Source organism: Erpetoichthys calabaricus, chromosome 14, assembly GCF_900747795.2.
Source record: "Erpetoichthys calabaricus chromosome 14, fErpCal1.3, whole genome shotgun sequence".
Taxonomy (NCBI): domain Eukaryota; kingdom Metazoa; phylum Chordata; class Cladistia; order Polypteriformes; family Polypteridae; genus Erpetoichthys; species Erpetoichthys calabaricus.
The window spans coordinates 100,058,751-100,082,948 of NC_041407.2; the positions used below are offsets into that span (position 1 = coordinate 100,058,751).

General features: G+C 42.0%; 2 protein-coding genes across 3 annotated transcripts in view; one reads left to right on the forward strand and one right to left on the reverse strand.

Annotated features, from left to right (window-relative positions):
* The window catches only part of dnajc7 (DnaJ (Hsp40) homolog, subfamily C, member 7), a 49,782-nt gene extending 43,135 nt beyond the window's left edge, over nt 1–6,647 (reverse strand). The window contains exon 1 of the mRNA XM_028818716.2: nt 6,511–6,647. Coding sequence (XP_028674549.1) covers nt 6,511–6,581 — 71 coding nt within the window. The 5' untranslated portion in view covers nt 6,582–6,647. The remainder of the gene's footprint in view (nt 1–6,510) is intronic.
* The window catches only part of nkiras2 (NFKB inhibitor interacting Ras-like 2), a 292,782-nt gene that overhangs the window by 264,240 nt on the left and 4,344 nt on the right, over nt 1–24,198 (forward strand). The window contains exons 1-3 of one of the 2 annotated variants that reach the window (XM_028819441.2): nt 14,899–14,996; nt 15,231–15,337; nt 18,389–18,630. In XM_028819441.2, coding sequence (XP_028675274.1) covers nt 15,244–15,337; nt 18,389–18,630 — 336 coding nt within the window. In that variant the 5' untranslated portion in view covers nt 14,899–14,996; nt 15,231–15,243. Of the gene's footprint in view, nt 1–14,898; nt 14,997–15,223; nt 15,338–18,388; nt 18,631–24,198 lie in introns of those variants that run through there. The other variant, XM_051918852.1, reaches the window with a different exon arrangement.

The following is a 24,198-nucleotide window of genomic DNA, read 5'->3' on the forward strand; positions in this document are numbered from 1 at the left end:
TGTGTCAGCTTTCAAGTCAGTGTGTTGTCAAGAGAAGCTGTGTATGCCGAACATTGTGCATTACACATATTACGATTTTAGCCATGCAATGTATATGTGCAACACAGACGCTGGGACTGCTGGGTGTCTCTTCTTCATGATAGCTGCTGTGGTACTGACAAAACGTTTAGGATACCCACGTGCGTCTTAGTCCAGCCGCAGGTTTATTTACATAGTAGGATTAAGGAGGACTACTCCCCCTTGCTTGTTTTTATTACCTTGTTCTCTGTTGCTTTTGTTGCTTGAACTTGCTAACCATTCACATAAGCATAACTTGTTTTGTAAGCTGCCTTGGATAAAAGTGTCTCCTAAATAAAATAAAATAAAAAAATAATCGGGAGTGCGCTCCCCTCGACTTTCTCGTATACTGAGACAGAGAAAAAGGTCATCAGAACCAATTCCAATTTCTCAAATGTCATATCTCTTTGTTTCTCATCATAACTCATTGATAATATCGATACACGATCATTGATCTCTATTTATAATCAAACTTTACATTAAAATGATATTTTCGCACTTAGGGAGGTTGAAAATGGTGGTGCAATTTTTTCATGACTACACATGCATTACCTCGATTACGTGCAAAGTAAAAAGAGTTCTAGTCACCTAAAAATAGAGAAAGTGTTAGTGCAGGGTGGCCCACCTCCACCAAGACAACTGCATTACATGGTGAAGAGAAAAAAAATGATCAAATTTTGTCCTCACATTTACAGAATATGTTGGAAGTGATCTCTTTGTGCGTCAATAGACCTCTGTGCCCATTTCAGCATGTTCATATACACTCTTTGCAACATCACGGGATTGAGCCACCCTGTATTATATAATACTAGGGGGCTTCGCTCATCAAAGCGTATGTGAATTTCACTTTCGCCAAACAACAAATCTTAATTCTCGCGGATATGCCGCGTCATTGTGGAGAAACACTACTTTTCCCTAATGGCAACACGAATTAGACAACCTACAAGTCTAAGTCAAATCAAGTTACATACTCTTTCGACTCCATGTTGCACCGCTTCTCCATGATCATAAATATACACCTGACCGAATTATGGTTTCTTCGAAGTTAAACTTGTCACAGCTTTAATTGTTGCCGGACCACAGATTCTCAAAGTGTATGGTCCTGAATCGTGTAAATCTACGTTTTGAGCATTGAATGATGCGAACGCAAAAACATTACGGTAGACTCGGATATTTTGCCTGTAGTGTTTGTGGACTTCACTTTCACCAAAGAACAAATCTTTTAATTCTTGCGGATACGCCTCCTTATTGGGAGGCAACACTACTTCTCCCCGATGGCAACACGAATTAGCCGATCTACAAGTCTCCGACTTAAACTTTAAAGTCTTACAATATCTACATACTTCTGTCATATCACCTATGTCCATATATTCGATCTCTTTTCACTTTAACCTTTTCATTAATATCACATTGAATTTTGATTCCGTGTTTGGAATTACACAGTGACAACGCAACGTATAACTGACCGGGAGTGAATATCGTTTCTTTCTCTCTGTAAGAAATGTGTCTGATAATAGCTTTCACACAAGTGAGAAATGATTGAACCGTGTGCGAGGTTATGTGGGCAGGACTTTTTCATATCTCTTTGCATAAGCTCTTGTCTCGCGAGGCTTGAAATTTTCTCTCGTGGGATTTCACTTTCACCAAACAACCAATCTTTTATTTCTCGCGGATATGCCTCTTCATTGGGAAGAAACACTACTTCTCCCTGATTGCAACACGAATTAGCCGATCTACAAGTCTCTGACTTAAACTTTAAAGCCTTACAATATCTACATACTTCTGTCATATTACCCATGTCCATATATTTGATCTCTTTTCACTTTCACCTTTTCATTAATATCACATTGAATTTTAGATAGATAGATACTTTATTAATCCCAAGGCGAAATTCACAAATTTTGATTCCGTGTTTGGAATTACACAGTGACAACGCAACGTATAACTGCCCGGGAGTGAATATCGTTTCTTTCTCTCTGTAAGAAATGTGTCTGATAATAGCTTTCACACAAGTGAGAAATGATTGAACCGTGTGCGAGGTTATGTGGGCAGGACTTTTTCATCTCTCTTTGCATAAGCTCTTGTCTCGCGGGGCTTGAAATTTTCTTTCGTGGGATTTCACTTTCACCAAACATAGTCTCTGATTTAAAGTTTAAAGCCGAATAATATATTCGATCTCTTTTTGCTGTTCCGTTATTTCACCGAGTAATAATTTCCGTTTGTTTGTGCTAACGCGATCTTTACTATCCTTTTTTTGAGACTTTCGATTTTTTGGCACTTCCATTATCTCTAACCTGCTCTGCATGTGTATCGCACCAATGTTTTTGAATTCTTTATGAAGTTCTACTTTGTCATCTACTCTTTGTCTTTTATTTCCAGCCCCGGGCCTGGTTAAATCTCTTGGCACAAAGTCTCGTCTCACGGGACGTGAAAGTGTCTCTCTGAGTCTCGTCTCGTCTCCTTCCAAGATTTCTTTTTATAATAGAGAGATTTGTTGCAATAAATTGCTATAGGTAAAACTGCATTTAGCTACATTTAATTGTGATAATGATGGTGGAATTAAAAAATATATAAATTATAAAATTAAATGTATTACCAGGAACATGATTGGGACATAGCAGCTTATTGTTTCCATTACATCTTTATGTTTACATGGCCTGTTAAATGTTTTTATATTATTGTGAAACTGAAGATTTTATAAATTAAAATAACATTAGTAATCCTTATTGAAAAAATATGCATTATATTGAATACAGTTCTTAATATCATGTACACATTTATATTTAAGGGCGGAGTGGTGGCTCTGAGGCTAAGGATCTGTGCTGGTATCCCGAAGGTTGCCGGTTCGAATCCCCGTCACTGCCAAAAGAGATCCTACTCTGCTGGGCTCTTGAGCAAGGCCCTTAACCTGTAATTGCTCCAGGGGCGCTGGCTGTACAATGGCTGACCCTGCGCTCTGACCCCAAGGGGTATGCGAAAACTACCAAATTCCTAATACAAGAAATTGTATTAGGCGAAATAAAGAACAAAACAAAAAAAAATTTCCATGATACACAAAATTCAGGTGGTTGTTTAAATAAAATACTACTTTCAGTTGAGTAATTTTTCTCAAATTTCATATCCATTTGCTTTTTATCATCATTATAAATATCTATACCAAATTTGAATCATCAATCTGTAATTATAATCACAGTTTACTTGAATATTCACAAAAGTATTCAGTTAAACTAGCACTTCCAGTTGTCCTAAAAGTTGATAGGACTCCCAATTTGTGATATAAAGCAGGTGTACAAAATCTCACTGATGGAGGTCAAAGCGTTTGAGTTATTGTGTTTACACACTGACAGACATTTCAAAGATTGTATTTTCGGACTCAGCAAGGTCTAAAACATCAAGATTCATCAAAAATCTCAAGGTCTAATTTTTTTTCACGATTCCCATACTTTCTCCATACTATGTATACGAGAAAGTAATAAAAATAATTATAATAAATACACACCTGACAGCCTAGCAGTTGCAGCATTAGGCTGTAAAAGCAGAAGTTCGACGTCCATTTTTGACTCCCGCTGCTGCCAGGATTAACAACATTTATTATCCATAAGGTTGTCTACTAACATGAAGTTAACAACTGAAAAGTAAAACACAAACAATCTATCTTGGCAAGGCTCCATGATCAAAATGTTACGTTTCTTTTAATGCCAGAGTTAAATTAAAATTCACCGTTTTGAGATACCCGAATAGCAAAACCTGAAATATCTGTCATCTATTCTTAACATATTATAAGAATATTTATTCTAATGCCCACTCACTCTATGTCTATGTATCTCCGTACTTTATTCTTACAACCACTTTGGGGTCCATGTCAGTGATTTTTATATTTTGTTCTTTATTTCACCTTATACAGTTTCTTGCATTAGGAATTTGTTTGTTTTCGCATACCCCTTGGGGTCAGAGTGCAGGGTCAGCCACTGTACAGTGCCCTGGAGCAATTACAGATTAAGGGTCTTGCTCAAGGGACCAGCAGAGTAGGATTTCTAATGGCAATAACGGGGATTCGAACCGGCAACCTTCTGAACACCAGAGCAGATCCTGGTCTCAGAACACAGAGGACCTGTAGAAGAAAGTGTAGAGCAGGATCTTCTTCTCTTGGAGACTGTGTTCCTTTAAATGGGGAGGTGACGTGCTTTAACTCTCCTACAACTCTGTGATGTGCTGGGCTGGTAATATCACTTCAAGAAATGCTCACCAAATCAACAAGCTAATTAACAGGGCAGGCACAGTTACGGGACCCACTCTGGAGGTCGTAGCAAAGGAGAGAATTAAAACAAGAACTGAGTGCCATTATGAACAATGCTGCACATCCTCTACATGACACATGAACACTGGGGACTTTCAGCTAAAGTGAATTAATACCAGAAGTGTGTCAGGAAACGCAACAGAAATCCTTAACACCAATAGCAATGTGTCTGTATGGTGCCTCACTGGGAATGAGACTGCAAAGTCAGAAATTTTCTCTCTTTTTATTTTTTTTTTGTCCTTTTAGTCATTCTGGCGTGTGTTCAAACCATAGACTATGTATATACATTTATCTATTTATTAATTTAACGAGCTTCTGTAAAATACTGATGCTCTGTGTAAGAAGGGACAGAGCTGACTATACTTCCTTAGAAGGCTGGCGTCCTTCAACATCTGCAATAAGATGCTGCAGATGTTCTATCAGACGGTTGTGGCGAGCGCCCTCTTCTACACGGTGGTGTGCTGGGGTGGCAGCATAAAGAAAAAGGATGCCACACGCCTGGACAAACTGGTGAGGAAGGCAAGCTCTATTGTAGGCATGGACGGTTTGACATCCATGGCAGAGCGATGGGCGCTGAGCAGGCTCCTGTCAATCATGGAGAATCCACTGAACAGGATCATCTCCAGACAGAGGAGCAGCTTCAGCGACAGACTGCTGTCACCGTCCTGCTCCACTGACAGACTGAGGAGATCGTTCCTCCTTCACATTATGCGACTCTTCAATTCCACCCGGGGGGGTAAACGTTAACATTATTCAAAGTTACTGTCTGTCTGTATACCTGCATTGTTATCACTCTTTAATATTTTCTTTATCAGTATGCTGCTGCTGGAATATGTGAATTTCCCCTAGGGATTAATAAAGTATCTATCTATCTAAAAAGCCAAATATCCCCCTGGAGGCAAATAGTTTTATTTATAGATAGATACTTTATTAATCCCAAGGGGAAATTCACAATACACACACCCACCTTTCTCTGCCCTATATATGATAGACAGACATCCACCTTGTGAGGGCCTGTGCATTTCTCGACCACTAAGGTCTGCTGATGAATGGCATCTGGTTATGCCACCTCTGCCTGGCACCAAATCTCAGTCCAGACTCTTCATATGTAGCTCCTAGTTTGTTTAACGGGCTGCCCCCCTCCATGTAATATTCCGACTCGCTCAAAATGCATTTGAAAACCCTGTTATTTAGTGAATTTCTGTCCCTGCGCTTGTTATAGTCTTAAGAGTCTAAACTCGCTTGTGTTTTGTTCTGTAGGCTTCACTTGTGGTGATCAATTTTGTACCCTTGCCCTGTCACACTTGCCCCCCCCCCAACAGTTGAGACTGAGGAGTACTCGATTATGTGGGCCTCTTTTGTAAAGTCGCTTTGCGTCTGCGAAGCAAATGCATTTGAGTCGCTCTACCGTAAAGAAAACGAAACCGAGACAACATTCCCGTGTCGAGGATATTAGCGTTAACGAAGGACAATCGCACAGACCACGATGCCGCGCTCACTCACAGCCGTCACCTTCCCCTTTCCTTGACATTACCTGAAATTCTCCGCTCGGTCACCAGGCTGATCTATAAGGTGTCACCAACACAATCAGACGAGCGCTGCGCATTGTCAATGACACCAATTCTATCTGCTGCTTACAGGACGTCCTTTGGTTATCTGGGCCACACCGAGACACCCAAGCCCCCCACTCCCACTCCAGAACCGTTCCACTCGGGTCTCCAATTCGTCCTGACACCGCTCTACGCAGCACGTCCTCGAGTCGTCCTAGCAGACCTCGACACATCTTGACGCACATAGGACCAACACTGTTTAGATGAGTCGCCCCGCACTCTCGGCTTCAAGGCAACAGAAATCCCGATTTGTCAAATCGCCTTGGCACAAGCAGAGCACACCGCGCCACACTTTCACCTTCATTTCAACTATTTCTAAGGTAACTCGGGCCACCACCGCTCTCTTCCCCACCAGAAAGCGCATCCACATTCCCGAAGCTTCTGTCGAGTTCAGCAAATCAGCAAACACTAGGGACTGACTCTCCTCACGAGGCCTATCAGGGGGGTTAAAAAAAAAAAAAACTCTCTCCGGTCGCCCCCTCGCCACGCACCCCGGGATTCGGAAGCCTTTATAGCGATGTATGCGCGTTCGCATCAGCCGAGTACCTTTCCATGTCCTCTCCAGTCATTCGGTCTGGTTCTTGAGGCATCGGTACATCACAACCGACAGCCGCCATTTTACCGGCGAGAGGGGCAGGCGCCAGCGGTGGAGGGCGAGACTTCCGGGAACCATAGATAGAGATGGGGCCAGGGGGCGGGCCGTGCGCGTGACGTCGACGTTGACTACATTTCCGCCTGGCGCTAGGCAGCGTTACAAACAATTTCGGTTTGGTTTTCATTGAGACTGTTAAGACGGGTGCGTGTACATTGGCGATACTGGACTTGGTTGTGCTGTCCTTGGATTTTAACAATAGTCGAAGGAAGGCATGAGCTGTGGCCAACTGTGATGAAACTGATTTTTAGAATGTGTTATTAAGCCATACCACGTGCACTTCGAAACAAGCAATCCAGCTAAGCATGTTTGATCCCGGGCAGCGCTTGGATGGAAGACCACAGGGCTAGAAGTGGGCCAGGACGCACCGGGACAGCATACTGGCAATAAAAGCTGCATACCACCGTCTTCTGTTCATACCTTTAAGGGTGCCCTGCACCTTTGTCCGACCAAATGCACTAATTTGATCCTGATTAGAATTCCAAGGGGGACCCCATTGGATCTAATGTGTGTATATCACCCTGATTGAAATTCTAAAGGTGCCTCACCCAACTCTCCTGTTTCATTTATGATCCCAGTTACTTCTGCTTGCAGACCATAGGAACATTTATTTCAATGGCACATTTTCATACAAAGAATGGAGCTCAAAGTGCTTTACAACAGGCATGTCAAACATGCGGCCCGCATGACAGATCCTAGTTAGCACTAAACTTGTACAAAATGATTACTATCGTTTGTGATTGAATCATTCTGCATCTTCGGTGTTACTTACTGACTTTTCTTACTTTTGCCTTCTGACAAAAGCGCGTTTTCCCATGGGATTACGGTACCGGAAACGTCATCTGCTAGTATAGCCACGAGCCTTGACCAAAGTTAATGAGCCACAGCATCACAACTGAAGTGCTAGGCTGCAGCAGGGGTGGCCTTAGGCATGTGCAAACTGCACCTGCACAGTGCCACCAAATCCCAGGGGCCACCACGCCAATATATATTGAATATAAAACAGAAAGAGAAAATAACGACACAGCTGACAGCAATGTGGCCAAAAAACATTCTTTCTCTTGTTAATTAGTACGCTGTATTTACAAATGTCGCTAGAGTCGGAGTAGTAAGCTATATGTAGTATTATAATGTTCTGCCGTAATGAGAATATCATGGGCCGCCACTTGGTTTTCAAGTTACGGACACGTGTACAGTGGGGCAAAAAAGTATTTAGTCAGCCACCAATTGTCCAAGTTCTCCCACTTAAAAAGATGAGAGAGGCCTGTAATTTTCATCATAGGTATACCTCAACTATGAGAGACAAAATGAGAAAAAAAAATCCAGAAAATCACATTGTCTGATTTTTAAAGAATTTATTTGCAAAATATGGTGGAAAATAAGTATTTGGTCACCTACAAAAAAGCAAGATTTCTGGCTCTCACAGACCTGTAACTTCTTCTGTAAGAGGCTCCTCTGTCCTCCACTCGTTACCTGTATTAATGGCACCTGTTTGAACTTGTTATCAATATAAAAGACACCTGTCCACAACCTCAAACAGTCACACTCCAAACTCCACTATGGCCAAGACCAAAGAGCTGTCAAAGGACACCAGAAACAAAATTCTAGACCTGCACCAGGCTGGGAAGACAGAATCTGCAATAGGTAAGCAGCTTGGTGTGAAGAAATCAACTATGGGAGCAATTATTAGAAAATGGAAGACATACAAGACCACTGATAATCTCCCTCGATCTGGGGCTCCACGCAAGATCTCACCCCGTGGGGTCAAAATGATCACAAGAACGGTGAGCAAAAATCCCAGAACCACACGGGGGGACCTAGTGGATGACCTGCAGACAGCTGGGACCAAAGTAACAAAGGCTACCATCAGTAACACTCTACGCCGCCAGGGACTCAAATCCTGCAGTGCCAGATGTGTCCCCCTGCTTAAGTCAGTACATGTGCAGGCCCGTCTGAAGTTTGCTAGAGAGCATTTGGATGATCCAGAAGAGGAATGAAACCAAAATAGAACTTTTTGGTAAAAACACTACTCGTCGTGTTTGGAGGAGAAAGAATGCTGAGTTGCATCCAAAGAACACCATACCTACTGTAAAGCATGGGGGTGGAAACATCATGCTTTGGGGCTGTTTTTCTGCAAAGGGACCAGGACGACTGATCCATGTAAAGGAAAGAATGAATGGGGCCATGTATCGGCAGATTTTGAGTGAAAACCTCCTTCCATCAGCAAGGGCATTGAAGATGAAACGTGGCTGGGTCTTTCAGCATGACAATGATCCCAAACACACTGCCCGGGTAACGAAGGAGTGGCTTCGTAAGAAGCATTTCAAGGTCCTGGACAGCCCCAAAACATCACTGCTCTAGAGGAGATCTCCATGGAGGAATGGGCCAAAATACCAGCAACAGTGTGTGAAAACCTTGTGAAGACTTACAGAAAACGTTTGACCTCTGCCATTGCCTACAAAGGGTATATAACAAAGTATTGAGATGAACTTTTGTTATTGACCAAATACTTTTTTTCCACCATAATTTGCAAATAAATTCTTCAAAAATCAGACAATGTGACTTTCTGGATTTTTTTTTTCTCATTTTGTCTCTCATAGTTGAGGTATACCTATGATGAAAATTACAGGCCTCTCTCATCTTTTTAAGTGGGAGAACTTGCACAATTGGTGGCTGACTAAATACTTTTTTGCCCCACTGTATATAGAAGTGTATCATGAGCACGAGATGGCTATGCAGTGTCCGCAACAGATGTGGCCATCCGCGGTGCATAAGATACCGTATTGACATTGCCAGGCGAAGGGGCCACCGATTCTTTCTCTGCCCAGCACTTTGTTCCAAAATGAATCTGGCTTGTCTAAATGAGCATTAGGCATACAACAAGCGACTCTGTTTGTGGCGTGAGTGCAGAAAGGGCTTCTTTCTCATCACCCTGCCATACAGATGTTCTTTGTGAAAATTGCGCTGAATTGTAGAATGATGTACAGATACACCATCTGCAGCGAGATGTTCTTGCAGGTCTTTGGAGGTGATCTGTGGGTTGTCTGTCACCATTCTCACAATCCTGCTCATATGCCGCTCCTGTATTTTTCTTGGCCTGCCAGACCTGCTGGGTTTAACAGCAACTGTGCCTGTGGCCTTCCATTTCCCGATTCCATTCCTTACAGTTGAAACTGACAGTTTAAACCTCTGAGATGGCTTTTTGTAGCCTTCCCCTAAACCAGGAGACTCAACAATCTTTGTTTTCAGTTCTTTTGAGAGTTGCTTTGAGGATCCCATGCTGTCACTCTTCAGAGGAGAGTCAAAGGGAAGGAAGTACAACTTGCAATTAACCACCTTAAATACCTTTATATCTCATGATTGGACACACCTGTCTATGAAGTTCAAGGCTTAATGAGCTAATCCAGCCAATTTGGTGTTGTAAGTAATCAGCATTGAGCAGTGACAGGCATTCAAATCAGCACAATGACAAGGGGACCCACATGTTTGCACAGCCAGTTTTTGACTTTTGATTTAATTTCATACAACTAAATACTGCTTCACTAAAAATCTTTGTTCGCAAAACACCGCAGTACTCAGATGTTCCTAGGAAATGAAAGACATACCACTGTTACCTTTTTTTGGTTGAAAGTAGAGTCAATTATTATGCAGGCTGAGAGGGGTTCCCGGACCTTTTCATATGACTGTATATAAACATGAGCGGTAAGAAAGGAGCTCAGAAAGAAACGGAAAAGAAATCCAAAGCTACACCCAAGCCTAGACAGGCATCAAGTTCAAGTCCAAACTCAAGCTATGGCCTAACAGGGACTGATCTGGAACAGACAGGCAGAAGCACAGATTTCCCGGGATTTCGGTCCCCTGCTTCGTCTTCAGTCAAGAACAAAAGTGGGAGCGAATGTGCAAGTGATGCAGGTCACGATAGCTCGTCGATTCCAGAAGATCCATTGAAACTGGAAATGGCCTTGGCCTTCCATATTTTCATCTACTCCTCGCGAGCCAGGAGCATCGGCTGTAACAGGGCCTGCCACTTTACCTGCGGAGCACGAAGGCCGAAACGATCTGTCTGAACGGAAGGTAATGATCAGTGCAATGGCCAATATGGCCTCCACTCAGGACATAAAGGAGCTCAAGAAAGATAGAAAGAAATGGTTCCGCTGTATAAGCAAACTTAAAGAAAGGAATCAAGATCTATAAATTTTAAACAAGAACTTTTCTTTACTTTGCAATATCAATTTTTTCTCTATTTTTGTGTGAAATGTTTTACTTGGAATTTTTACTAAAGCTTTTAAAAATGAAGATATTTTGTCTGTGGAATCATTTTAACACGTCAATCTTTTTGCCAGAATCCCATGAAGCATGCTGAAACCGCAGAACTTTGGTAATTCTGGGTAAACATGGCTACAGTAGGCACTTCAAAATATAGGAAGGGGCAGGATAATTTAAGGCTTTATACAGCATTAGTGGTATTTTAAAGTTAATTCTAAATGACACAATTAACCAATGTAACAACACTAAAACTGGTGAGACCGCCCACCCCCCAACCAATTTCATTTACTAATATCCCGATGAAGTAAAAGATCCCTGGACATCTTTCGAAAAAGGGTAGGGTTCTTTGTTTTTTTGTCTGATGTCTCAGCTAAATTGCCCACCATAGCCTGATCATTCTGGACTCCAGTTACCCCTGACCCTTACTGGCTAACCATCTCTCTCACCCCTTCACCACCTACTAGCCTAATGTGTGGTGAGTGTTCTGGTCCTTGCCCAGTGGGGCCTGGGTGGTCTCATGGCCTTGGAAACCCTGCAGATTCTGTTGGTTTTGTTTTGTTTTTTCTCCAGCCCTATGGAGTTTTTTTTTTTTTTGGTTTATTCAGTCCTCCCAGTCAGCTGACTTTACTTCATTCTTTGTTATTTAGTATTGCCTAATTTTTTTTGTGATGCACTTTGAGCTACACCATTTGAATGAAAATGTGCTATACAAATAAATGTTGTTGTTGCTGTTGGTGCATAAATGGCTACCGTCTTATCACTGGTGGTGGTTGATTTAGCTCCCCACAGTCTATCTAAAGCACTTTGTGTAAGTCAGTAAAGCACTAGATAGATAGATAGATAGATAGATAGATAGATAGATAGATAGATAGATAGATAGATAGATAGATAGATAGATACTTTATTAATCCCAATGGGAAATTCACATTCTTCAGCAGCAGCATACTGATACAATAAATAATATTAAATTAAAGAATGATAATAATGCAGGTGAAAAACAGACAATAACTATGTATAATGTTGAATGTTAACGTTTACCCCCCCCGGGTGGAATTAAAGAGTCGCATAGTTTGGGGGAGAAACGATCTCCTCAATCTGTCAGTGGAGCAGGACAGTGACAGCAGTCTGTCGCTGAAGCTGCTCTTCTGTCTGGAGATGATACTATTAAGTGGATGCAGTGGATTCTCCATAATTGATAGGAGCCTGCTGAGCGCCCTTCGCTTTGCCACAGATGTTAATGTATGACGGACTAACTCCACCACTTGAATTCTGAATGAAATGACTAGCCGTTAGATCATCACCTAGTTTGGTAAGTGGTTGGTTGTTTTCGCTCCTTTTTGCTCAAAGTTGCATCATCGTTTTTTTTTGGGTTTGGTGATACGAGTATTTCTTACAAAGAATTGACCACCGGCTTGTTTCTCATACAATTCCAACATATTAGTGAAACACAACCTTCCATGTGTGAACCCCTGCTGGCTACTCACTAACACACTTACATGTGTGCTGCTTGATCTTCACCTTCATAATTCCTCCCTTTAAATAACCTGGGATGTTACTGGCTTTAAGTTATTTGGATCTGCCTGATCGCCCTTTTTACACAATGAGATATTTGATAACCTCCAGTCCTTAGGAATTTCCCACTGAGAAGGGATTATTGAAAAAAAAAAATGTGCCAAAGGTTTATATCTGTACCTGTTAACTTCATTATGAACTCGAGGATAAATGTTATCTGGTCCTGGTGATTTGTTTAAATGATAGATAGATAGATAGATAGATAGATAGATAGATAGATAGATAGATAGATAGATAGATAGATAGATAGATAGATAGATAGATAGATAGATAGATAGATAGATAGATAGATAGATAGATACTTTATTAATCCCCAAGGGTAAATTCACATACTCCAGGAGCAGCATACTGATAAAAACAATATTAATTAAAGAGTGATAAAATACACAGTGCAAGTTAAAAAGTGCAAGGTGGAGAGTGCGAGGTGGGTATAACAGACAATAACTTTGTATAATGTTACCGTTTACCATCCCTGGTGGATCTGAGGAGTCACATAGTGTGGGGGAGGAACGATCTCCTCAGTCTGTCAGTGAAGCAGGACGGTGACAGCAGTCTGTCGCTGAAGCTGCTCCTCTGTCTGGAGATGACACTGTTTAGTGGATGCAGTGGATTCTCCATAATTGACAGGAGTCTGCTCAGTGCCCGTCGCTCTGCCATGGATGTCAAACTGTCCAGCTCCATGCCAACAATAGAGCTTGCCTTCCTCACCAGTCTGTCCAGGTGTGAGGTGTCCCTCTTATTTATGATAGATAGATGTGAAAGACATGATAGATAGATAGATAGATAGATAGATAGATAGATAGATAGATAGATAGATAGATAGATAGATAGATAGATAGATAGATGTGAAAGACACAATAGATAGATTGACAAATAGATAGATAGATATGAAAGGCACTATATAATAGATAGATAGATAGACACTATATAATAGATAGATAGATAGATGTGAAAGACACTATATGATAGATAGATGTGAAAGACACTACATAATAGATAGATAGATAGATAGATAGATAGATAGATAGATAGATAGATAGATAGATAGATAGATAGATAGATAGGGCGGCATGGTGGCGCAGTGGGTAGCGCTGCTGCCTCGTAGTTGAGAGATCTGGGGACCTGGGTTCGATTCCCGGGTCCTCCCTGCGTGGAGTTTGCATGTTCTCCCCGTGTCTGCGTGGGTTTCCTCCGGGCGCTCCGGTTTCCTCCCACAGTCCAAAGACATGCAGGTTAGGTGGATTGGCAATTCTACATTGGCCCTAGTGTGTGCTTGGAGTGCAGGATTGTTTCCTGCCTTGTGCCCTGTGTTGGCTGGGATTGGCTCCAGCAGACCCCCGTGACCCTGTGTTCGGATTCAGCGGGTTGGAAAATGGATGGATGGATGGATAGATAGATAGATAGATGTGAAAGGCACTATATAATAGATAGATAGATAGATAGATAGATAGATAGATAGATAGATAGATAGATGTAAAAGGCACTATATAATAGATAGATAGATAGATGTTAAAGGCACTATATAATAGATAGATAGATAGATAGATAGATAGATAGATGTGAAAGGCACTATATGATAGATAGATAGATAGATAGATAGATAGATGTGAAAGGCACTATATGATAGATAGATAGATGTGAAAGGCACTATATAATAGATAGATAGATAGATCGATAGATAGATGTGAAATACACTAAGATAGATAGATCGATAGATAGATAGATAGATAGATAGATAGATAGATAGATGTGAAAGACACTATATGATAGATAGATAGATAGATAGATAGACGTGAAAGACACTATATGATAGATAGATAGATAGATATCTAGATAGATAGATAGATAGATAGATAGATAGATAGATAGATAGATAGATGTGAAATACACTAAGATAGATAGATAGATAGATAGATAGATAGATAGATAGATAGATAGATGTGAAAGACACTATATGATAGATAGATAGATAGATATCTAGATAGATAGATAGATAGATAGATAGATAGATAGATAGATTTACCACTCATCCATTGATGCCATTGAATGCCAATGTATAATCTGATGCTACAGAAAGGTTTTTCCCTTGCCACAACTTATGTTTTTGTTCTTCGCACAACACACATTTATATGTCTGATGATGTTTTTGTAGGAAACTTTTGGACAGTTCACTGTAAACTGATTTATCGGACCAGGTTAAAGTGAGCTCCTCTGATCTTTCCAGTTCAAAATCCCCGCCCCTACTTTGAGTGTAACCTTCTTGGATTGATTTAGAAATGTGACACTCAGTGAGTCATCTAGTTGGTCCCATCCAGTTTTATGCAAAATTCACTCACGGCTGTCTCATATGTTAGTTCAGCGAGTCTATATCAATTCTAACTCAACAACCTCCTTGCCGCTCGATGGCGCTATTTTACAAATGTTTTACGTTTGCTAAAGCCGGAATGGCTTTTCCTTACTGCGGGGTGCGGTCTGCGCGGCATCCTCGTCTGTAAACAGGAAGCTTCGCGGAGAACGGCAAAGGAGAACAAGTCGATTACAGGTGAGACTGGCTGACCGACCTTAAGGATGGGTCTCGGGGTGTTATGCATCTGTCATGACTTGTGAGAAAACGACCACCCAATTAGGAGAGTAAAACAGGATGTATCTCGTCCACGTAAAGACAAACTCAGTGATCAGCGGGATGTGAAAAAACTGACATTTCGTTTTCGGAAAGGAGAACCTGTCTGCCTCAGCCTCATTTGCATTTTCTGTTTGTCTTTTTGTAACACTGCAGGTAGACAGCAGCCATGGGCAAAAGCTGCAAAGTTGTCGTGTGCGGAGCGTCCTCAGTGGGGAAGACAGCTATCCTCGAGCAGCTGCTTTACGGAAATTATGTCCCTGGTAAGTGACAGATCTGGAGGTAATGCTGGCAGGGTGGTCGGGACTACTGATCTCAAAAAAAAGTAGGCTTGCTTGTAAAGACCACCGAGTGCCAGCGAAAGGGCAGCTGGATAATGACGTGCACAGACGGGGAGAAAGGGCGCTATACGGGACAGGAGCGTTTTCATTTGAATCTTGAATGCAAATTAATGGCCACTTTTGTTTCTGTAGTTTTAATCACACCGTTGAATTGGGTGGAACTGCGGGACAATTCTAATTATTCGTAAAATAAAGTAACATTTGGAGGGCAAAGGAGGACGGCAATTTTCAATTTCGGGATGCCCTTTCAATCGCTCTTAAGATGCACACATTGTTAGACTTCACTTAGGGGGTCGATGGAACTAAGATACACACATCGGAGAGGCAATCTGTCATTTACTAACCCACTTAATTCAGATCAGGGGCGCGTTCAGGTTAGCTGGAGCCAATCCCAGACAGCAGAGAGTGCAAGGCAGGAAAAAAAAAAAAAAACCCTGGACAGGGCACCAGTCCATCACAAGTCAAAGGGACAATTTAGTATCACTAATCTATGAAACCTGCATGTCTTTGGACTGTGGGATTGTCGGTACAAAAGCATTTATTGTAGTTGCACAATCTGCAATTCTGACTCCCTCAATGTCTTTTAGAAGCGTGTGAAGGCTCACTTGTTGGGTGAATTTCTGTCTGTCTGATATTAACATTTAGGTTTTGTAACCTAGGAACTGTAACTCGCTTGTATTTTGTTGCGAGGTCTTCACTTGTGGTGATCAATTCTGTCATTTTGTTCTGTCACACTTTTTCCCAAACAGTCCTATAGACTGATGTTTGCTCGACTATGTTGAGCTCTTTTGTAAGTTTACAGTCTGCTAAGATAATAAAAGAAAATGTGTAATGAACAGTGTGACAAAAATGAAAAACTGTGGCTCTGTTCAAACTGAGCTATGGTAACTACAGAAGTCATTGGAGAAGGTGGATGAATGTTTAAAAAAAATGTGGTGATATCGTGAATGATCACATCCCACCCATAGTTCTCATCTGTACCTACAACCAGATGCGAGAGAAAATGGATAAATTAATGGATGTTTCGTCTTTTTTGGCTAAGGTGGTAGGTCTGGAGGAAGATTATAATTTATGTGACTTACACAAACAATAAAACTAAATAATAATGTTAACAATATTAATTGTAATCTTGTGTATAATAAACCACTAAATTCTGTGTGCCCAGTCCCTCAGAGCCATCTGATTGGTCAGTTTGGCTTTGATCCGATTGGTCAGTTTAGCTTTGGTCTGATTGGTCAATTTGGCTTTGGCCTGATTCGTCAGTTTGGCTTTGGTGTCATTTCTTAGTTTGGCTTTGGCCTGATTGGTTAGTTTGGCTTTGGCCTGATTGGTTAATTTGGCTTTGGCTTTGGTCTCATTGCTCAGTTTGGCTTTGGTCAGTTTGATCAGTTTGCAGTTTGGCTTTGGTCTGATTGATCAAAAGAGGAAGTGTGTGTGAGACACACGAAGAGGAGAAACGACATGAGAAGCACACTGAGGGAGTCCCCTTCAAAAATGGCAAGAATAAAACCAGACAGGAGGAGAGAAAGGCGCCTCAAAAATAACGACAGAGTCTGAGAAGTAGACATTACGGAAATCCGCTTGAGGTGGAGAGCACCAGAGGAGAAATGTTCACGCACACATGCAAATATGGAGGCAAGGCACTGATGGTACATGTAGGGCAAGAGATTGCAAATAATTTTTCATTTTTCTATTACCTGCCTTCATTGACAGGTACCATGGCTAGTAAATTAATAATAATAAACATTTAAATGTTCCTTCTGTGGTTAACACTTAACAGAAGCCATTAGAACTGATTCATCTGATCCCATTGACCACCTTTTTTTTTTTTCTTTTCAATAAGGAAACATAAAATCGTTGTGCTCCAGAACTCAAAGCACAGCGTAAAACGATTTTGTATGCAGTGGATTCAGACAGTATTGAGACTCCCTGACTTTCCGCACACTTTATTGTGTTGCAGGTTTCATTTTAAATGATGCAGCTGCCATTTTTTGTTCATTATTATTTTAATTTCCTCTAAAATCTGTTCTTGTTGTTTTGTTTTCCTTAAAAATGGGGTGGTCTCCTTCAAAAAGTGTGATCTTCTATTTTATGTGAAACATCTGGATGCAAACACCGGGCAATAAAAGCTGATATTCTGAACTTTTGTCTCGTATTCATCCTTTGATCCCAAACCCAAATGGCTGCAGTGTGGAGCAAAACCAAATGAACTGGCCCTGCTGTTCCAAAATTTTTAGAGGGGGCTGAAGATTTGGTGTTGTGTGTTCTGAATCTTAAAAACGGTTGTATTTGTTAAATGTCTGCTGCTGGTAAGCACTACTCCCTTCCAGCTCCAGGACACTGGGTTCAAATGCCAGCCCTGTGGCTGTCTGTCTATGGCTTGTTCTCCCTCCCTGTTGTGTCCTGTAGTCCCAAATTTCTAAGATTCAGTGCCCCTCACCTCCATTTTCTGAAACTGCAATTTTTCACCCCCGGCTCTCTTGTTGCCGTCTGCCAGTCAGACCTCCGATTTAAGACTCTCTCTCATTCCCATTTTAACCTGAAATTTTCTTTGTCATCTCAAGACTAAAAACTGTTTAGCTCTGACCACACCCACTGGGCGGGGCCATACCTTTGCAGCATCATAGTCTCATCAAGTTCAGACACCAAAGGGTTAAAGCAGTAGATCCAGAGCTTCAGGGTAACTTGGTGATGTGATGGGCCTGATCACACTAGGACTTGTCACCACACGATGGGCCTCATCACTCTAGGGGCTGTTGAGGTTAAATTCCACAATTTAGTCTTTGGGTCAGATCTCCATCTTGGAAACTTTTGGAGAAGATCAAGTCCAGTATGAGATTATCTGATATTAAATTTGCCATATTACCTTTCTGGAAGAGAGTGCGTATGGCTTCTTGTCATTTGTGAAGAGGGGGGACGCCACGAGGAACGTTGTCTCCAGACCTCCTTGACCGTATTGTCTTTGCTCCACAGGATCCGAATGCATGGAAACTCTGGAGGACATCTACATCGGCTCGATTGAGACCGAGCGAGGGGTACGGGAGCAGGTCCGCTTCTTTGACACCCGGGGTCTGAAGGAAGGAGTCGAATTCCCTAGGCACTACTTCAGCTTTGCGGATGGCTTTGTTCTTGTCTACAGCATTGACAGCAAAGAGTCTTTTAAAAAAGTGGAAGCTCTGAAGAAGGACATCGATCGCTCCCGGGATAAGAAGGAGGTACGGTGGATATGTTGTTATTGGTCATGTAATCAATACATGCTGACAGGGTTTGGGATGGAATTGACAAATATGGGGGTATACAGTATATATACACCAGGGTGAGCCAAAATGAAGCACCACATTTCTCAAGGTCATTGTGGGAGGTCGAGGCAGCTGAGTGGGTTAGGGTGGGGGGTCCTTTGATAGGCGATCTCTTGTAGTTTTCAGTTGGCCACATGCTTTGGTCCGGTGTGCAACGTACTTTCACTGTCGAAGCATTCTTCAAAAACAACGAATCCATCATCACTACACAACACGCCTTCCTAACGGTGACGTCCCAAATCGGAACACAGTTCTTCAGTGGGTGGCTAAATTTAGACAGATGGGTACAACATGGAACAGAAAATCTCCAGGCAGTACTCGGACTGTATGAATGCCTGAAAACATCCAAGCCGTAAGGGCATCAGTTTTAGCAGTCTGCTAGACGTTCAGCATTTCCAACACGTCTTTGATTTTGCATGAGGACCTTAATTTCCATCCATACAGAATGATGGCAGTGCAGGAACTCGCTGAGAGAGACTGGGAGAGCCGTAGAGAGTTGTGCGCCAACATTCTGCAAACCGTTCATCGAATTGCCATCGTCATGTGCAGCGATGAGGCACATTAACATTTGAAAGGTTGCGTAATTAAGCAAAACTTTCACTAGTGGGCTAAAGCCAACCTTCATGAACTTCATCAGAGACCCCTGCACAGTGAGCACCGTGTTACAGTTTGGTGCGCCGTTGCAGATTTTGACGTTGTAGGCCCTTACTTTTTTGAGGGGGGGGGGGTGTAACAGTCACTGTCACTTCAGAACGTTACATTGAAATGCTAGAGAAGTGTTTGGGGCCCTAACTGGAAGAAATTGATATGGTGGATGCCTGGTGTCAACAGGATGAAGCAACATCTCACACGGCGTGGTGATCCATACAAGTTTTGCTCCGGGATGTCGTCATGGAGCAGTGGAAGACGATTCCAGTGGCAACCTGTGAAGCTCGTGTGAACTCCATGCCCAAGAGAGTTAATGACGATCACACAAAATATTGACACTTTGGGCACAATCTGGACATTTTTCAATTAGGGGTTGTAGCAGTAGAGCGTATTAGTGCTCCCTTGAACCCTCAGGTACCACTCCAAACACCAGGTAAAACTATAAGTATTATTTATTTTATGATAATACTGTGCATAAAGCACCCTCCACTCCACACTACACATACAAGTACAATAATCACTACCAATCCTCCACTCCCAGACACTTCGCCACCCTACCTCCCAGCTCAGTTCAGCGTCTGGTCTTTTCCATAATCCTTTTATACTCCCTGACCCAGAAGTGTTCCTGCCCAACAGTCCACAAGTCCTTATTACTTCCGGGTCAGGGTAACAGTCCTTTTCTTTAACCTGGAAGTACATCATTTCTCCTGTTCACGTGACCAGGACGTACTTCCAGGTTATAGGGCACATAAGAGTCCTTGAGCCTCCCTGCAGCATCCTCTGATGCACAGGTGTCGAACTCCGGTCCTGGAGGGCCGCTGTGGCTGCAGGTTTTCATTCTAACCATCTTCTTCATTAGTGACCAGTTTTTGCTGTTAATTTACTTCTTTTGCCTTAGTTTTAATTAACGTGACTCAGACCCCTTAGTTGTCTCTTTTTCCTTAATTAGCAGCCAAACAATAATGAGACACAAAATGAGTCACCACATGACCAGCTCCCCTGTGCCCATCACACAATACCTGAAAATAAAGAAAGGTGAAGGTCTCAGTGAGGTTGATCTGCTCATGTCATCAAAACATCTTGACGGTGTTCTTAGAAAAAAATAGAAACATCAACAGTTTGGGAAATGTCTGCTATGGCAGAATGAGAGCAGCAACAAGCATGGAATTAAATAACGAGTTTAATTAACAGCAGGAATCAGCTTCTCATTAAGGGATTGGTTGGAGTTTGAATCCCCAGTTTGGCTGCTCATCTGTCGGCTCGTTTCACATCTTATTTCTGTTTGGCTGCCATTTAATGAAGGAAGGAAGGAATCAATTCAGCAGACTGAATCCTTAAACACAGGGCTAGTAAAATGAAAGAAGTTAATTAGCAGTGAAAACTGGTCACTGATTAGGGGTGAGAATGAAAACCTGCAGCCACTGTGGCCCTCCAGGACTGGAGTTTGACACGCCTGCTCTGGTGGGCCCCACGGTGTCCAGCAGGGTTGGGAATAAAAACTCCACTGTCCATAATTCCCTGCTGGTCTTTGGGGCACTCCCATGCTACAGGGAGGGCTCCATCTAGCGGCCTGGGGGTGCTGGCCGGGATAAACAGCCGGCCGTCTCCCACAGGGTGTACTCATTTTTGTTGCCAGCGGTTTAGACATTAATTGCTGTGTGTTGAGTTATTTTGAGTTAAATTTACACTGTTATACAAGCTGTACACTGACTACTTTACATTGGAGCAGTGTCGTATCTTCAGTGTTGTCCCATGAAAAGATCTAATAAAATATTTACAAAAATGTGTGGGGTGTACTCACTTTTGTGAGATACTGTAAGTCATAAAAACGTTTCAAAACTCTCCCTTGACTCGGCCAACGGACTTCTGTGTGTTACAGAATATCTTCATAGGCAACATTCAGCTCGGACAGAAATTCCTGAAACTGTCTGTGGTTTAGTGCATGAGCCCTAATGAAGTTGACACAGGACACCACAACTTTCATGACAGAGTCCCACTTCAGTGATTTACACCTTAGGACTTGTTGGTGGATGAGGCTATTGGGCGTGAATGGTTGTGTTTGTCCATCTCTTGGTTAATGCGTGCAACCACTCCTTTCATAGACCCCACCATGCTAGGAGCACCATCAGTTGTCACGCTGGCTAGTTTAGCCCAGTCCAGCTCCAAATCATTCACAGTTTGACAAACCTTTTCATAGATAGCCTCTCCTGTTGTTGTTCCTTTGATGCTTTGCAGTGCAGCAAACTCCTCTGTGACTTCGAAATGATCATTTATCCCACGAATGAAAATTAGAAGTTGTGCAGAATCACGAACATCATTGCTTTCATCGAGTGCCAACAAAAAATAGCAAAGTTTTTTTGAGGAGTTTTGCAAAAGCTGATGCAAATTGTCGCCCATTTCTTCAATCCTTTGTGTAATTGTAGGTCCTGAGAGACTCACTATACTAAATACATCAGCCTTCTCTGGACACATCTCTTTGGCAACAGAAAGAAGGCATTCTTTAACAAGTTCTCCCCCTGCGAATGGTCTGCCAGTGCGCCCTATTAGCTTGGCAACTTGAAAACTTGCTCGCAGTGATGAAATCTTTAGCTGCTTCTGCTTCACATAAGCATTTTTGCTGAGTTGTCAATCCATTTTTCAGTTTTAATATTTTGACTTTTCTCTTGTCTGACCAAATAACCATACAGTAATCCCTCACTTATCGCGGGAGATAGGTTCCAAGGCCGACCGCGATAACTGAATTTCCGCGAAGTGAGGACACCATATTTATTTAATTATTTAACGTGTATTTGGACGTTTTTAAACCCTCCCTGTATTGTTTACAACCCACCCTTTACTCTATTAATAACAGGGACAACTGCTAAGCAACATGAAATCAGTAGATAAGTTTACACTTACTGTATAGCGAAGTACACGTAGCAGCTTGTGGGCGGTCATGACGTCGTCGACCTTGTTGCAAAGATTCCTAAAGCAGATTCCATCCAGACTACTGCCTTATCACGTCCACTTGCAACTCGTTTTGTGCCCTGGTTAAAGGACACTGCGGCCGTAGATCTTATATGCTTTTCCTCCTTTTTAAATAAAAAGAATCGTGGACTCATTGATGCTGTGATGGTGTCCTGCAGCGGTGTAGCTGTTCCCTTCCATCAACATATCCAAAACTTTTACCTTTTCTGCAATCATTTGTATCTTCTGTTGGCGCTTGGACACGGCCCCTGCAGCTGTAGCACGTTAATGCTGAATGAGTGAGATGAGACTTCCTGGTTAATGCAGCACTCCGTTGCTGAGCCAATCAGCAGCACACAGGAACTTAACTGCGTGCTCTGATTGGGTAGCTTCTCAGCCATCCGCCAATAGCATCTCTTGTATGAAATCAACTGGGCAAACCAACTTAGGAAGCAAGTACCAGAAGTAAAAAGACCCATTGTCCGCAGAAACACGCGAAGCAGCGAAAAATCTGCGTTATTTATTTAGATATGCTTACATATAAAATCCGCGAAGTCGTGAATCCACGAAAAGTGAACCGCGAAGTAGCAAGGGATTACTGTATTTGTCTTTATCTTGAGTTTCATAGTGTCGACGCAAATTGTATTCCTTGATCACAGCCACTGACTCCTGGCACACCAGACAAACCGCTCTGTCCTTGCACTGCGTGAAAAAGTAATCGTTATGTCCACTGTTCTTTGAATATCCTGCACTCTGAGTCAATTTTTCTTTTCCTTGACATTATTGTTTCCAAAAGGATGCACAATGGCTATTACTTTTTTGGGGTGGGTGCGTCCTAGGGGTGTGCGATATTGGGGAAAAAAAAATACCTCGATATTTTCTGGGACTTTGACGATAACGATAATTCCAAGATAATGTAATGTATTATTTGAAATTATATTGAATTATATTTGTGTCATCTATAGCTTTACTTATCAGGTCTTTTTGTATTTTTAAACGTCATAATAAATAAGATCAATTTAACCTAAACCTAATTTTATAGAGGAACCCCAAATTACTCACTAATCGCAATATGAAGCCTATGCCCAAAACAAGGTAGCCTCTTCCAGTTATTAATCCGTAGTGCACTGACAACGTTAGTCCCGCTGTCTGTTGTCATGCAAACCATGCGGTCTTCTCGCAGTGACCGTGATGCCAGCGCATCTGTCGGACCTTGCCCAATGATGTTGCCAGTGTGATCTTGTGGGAAGTAGGATGTCTACAAACAGACACTTTGCAGTTGCCAGTTTTCGTCAATGAAATGCACCGTCAGGGAGAGGTATGGCTCGGATGTACGGCTTGACCATAAATCCGTTGTTGTGGCAAAATGTGAAACCTTTTGCAGTTTATGCGTCAGAGTTTGGCGACACGAATCATACAACTTAGGCAGAGCTGTTTGAAATATTTTCGGCCAGGCAGTGTGTACCTTGGGTCTAATTAGCCCGTTATCTCCCAAATTAATTTTTTTGTTTCCGTTGTAAAGTTATTGTCATTTGGATTCCCCGGAACAGAAAAACCATGTAATCATGTTTCTTTTTGTTTACTTATGTAGATACAGCCTCTAAATAGGACACTGGGATGACTTGACATAACAGAAGCTCTATGTACAATATGAGAACATATACATTTATTGCTCATAATTATGACCTTACAAGAAAGGACCAAACATAAGAGGAATCATAGTCCAAATGCCAACACTACGTATCATGATATGGCTGAAAGCAAGCATGGCAAAGTGTTGTATTGCACTTGTTGCAATATGTTTTAGGCTTGCTTTTGCATCCTTAACGCTGACAGCGACGCTGTTTATCCCTCTGCATCAAAAAATGTCCCACGCCATCGTGTCGCATC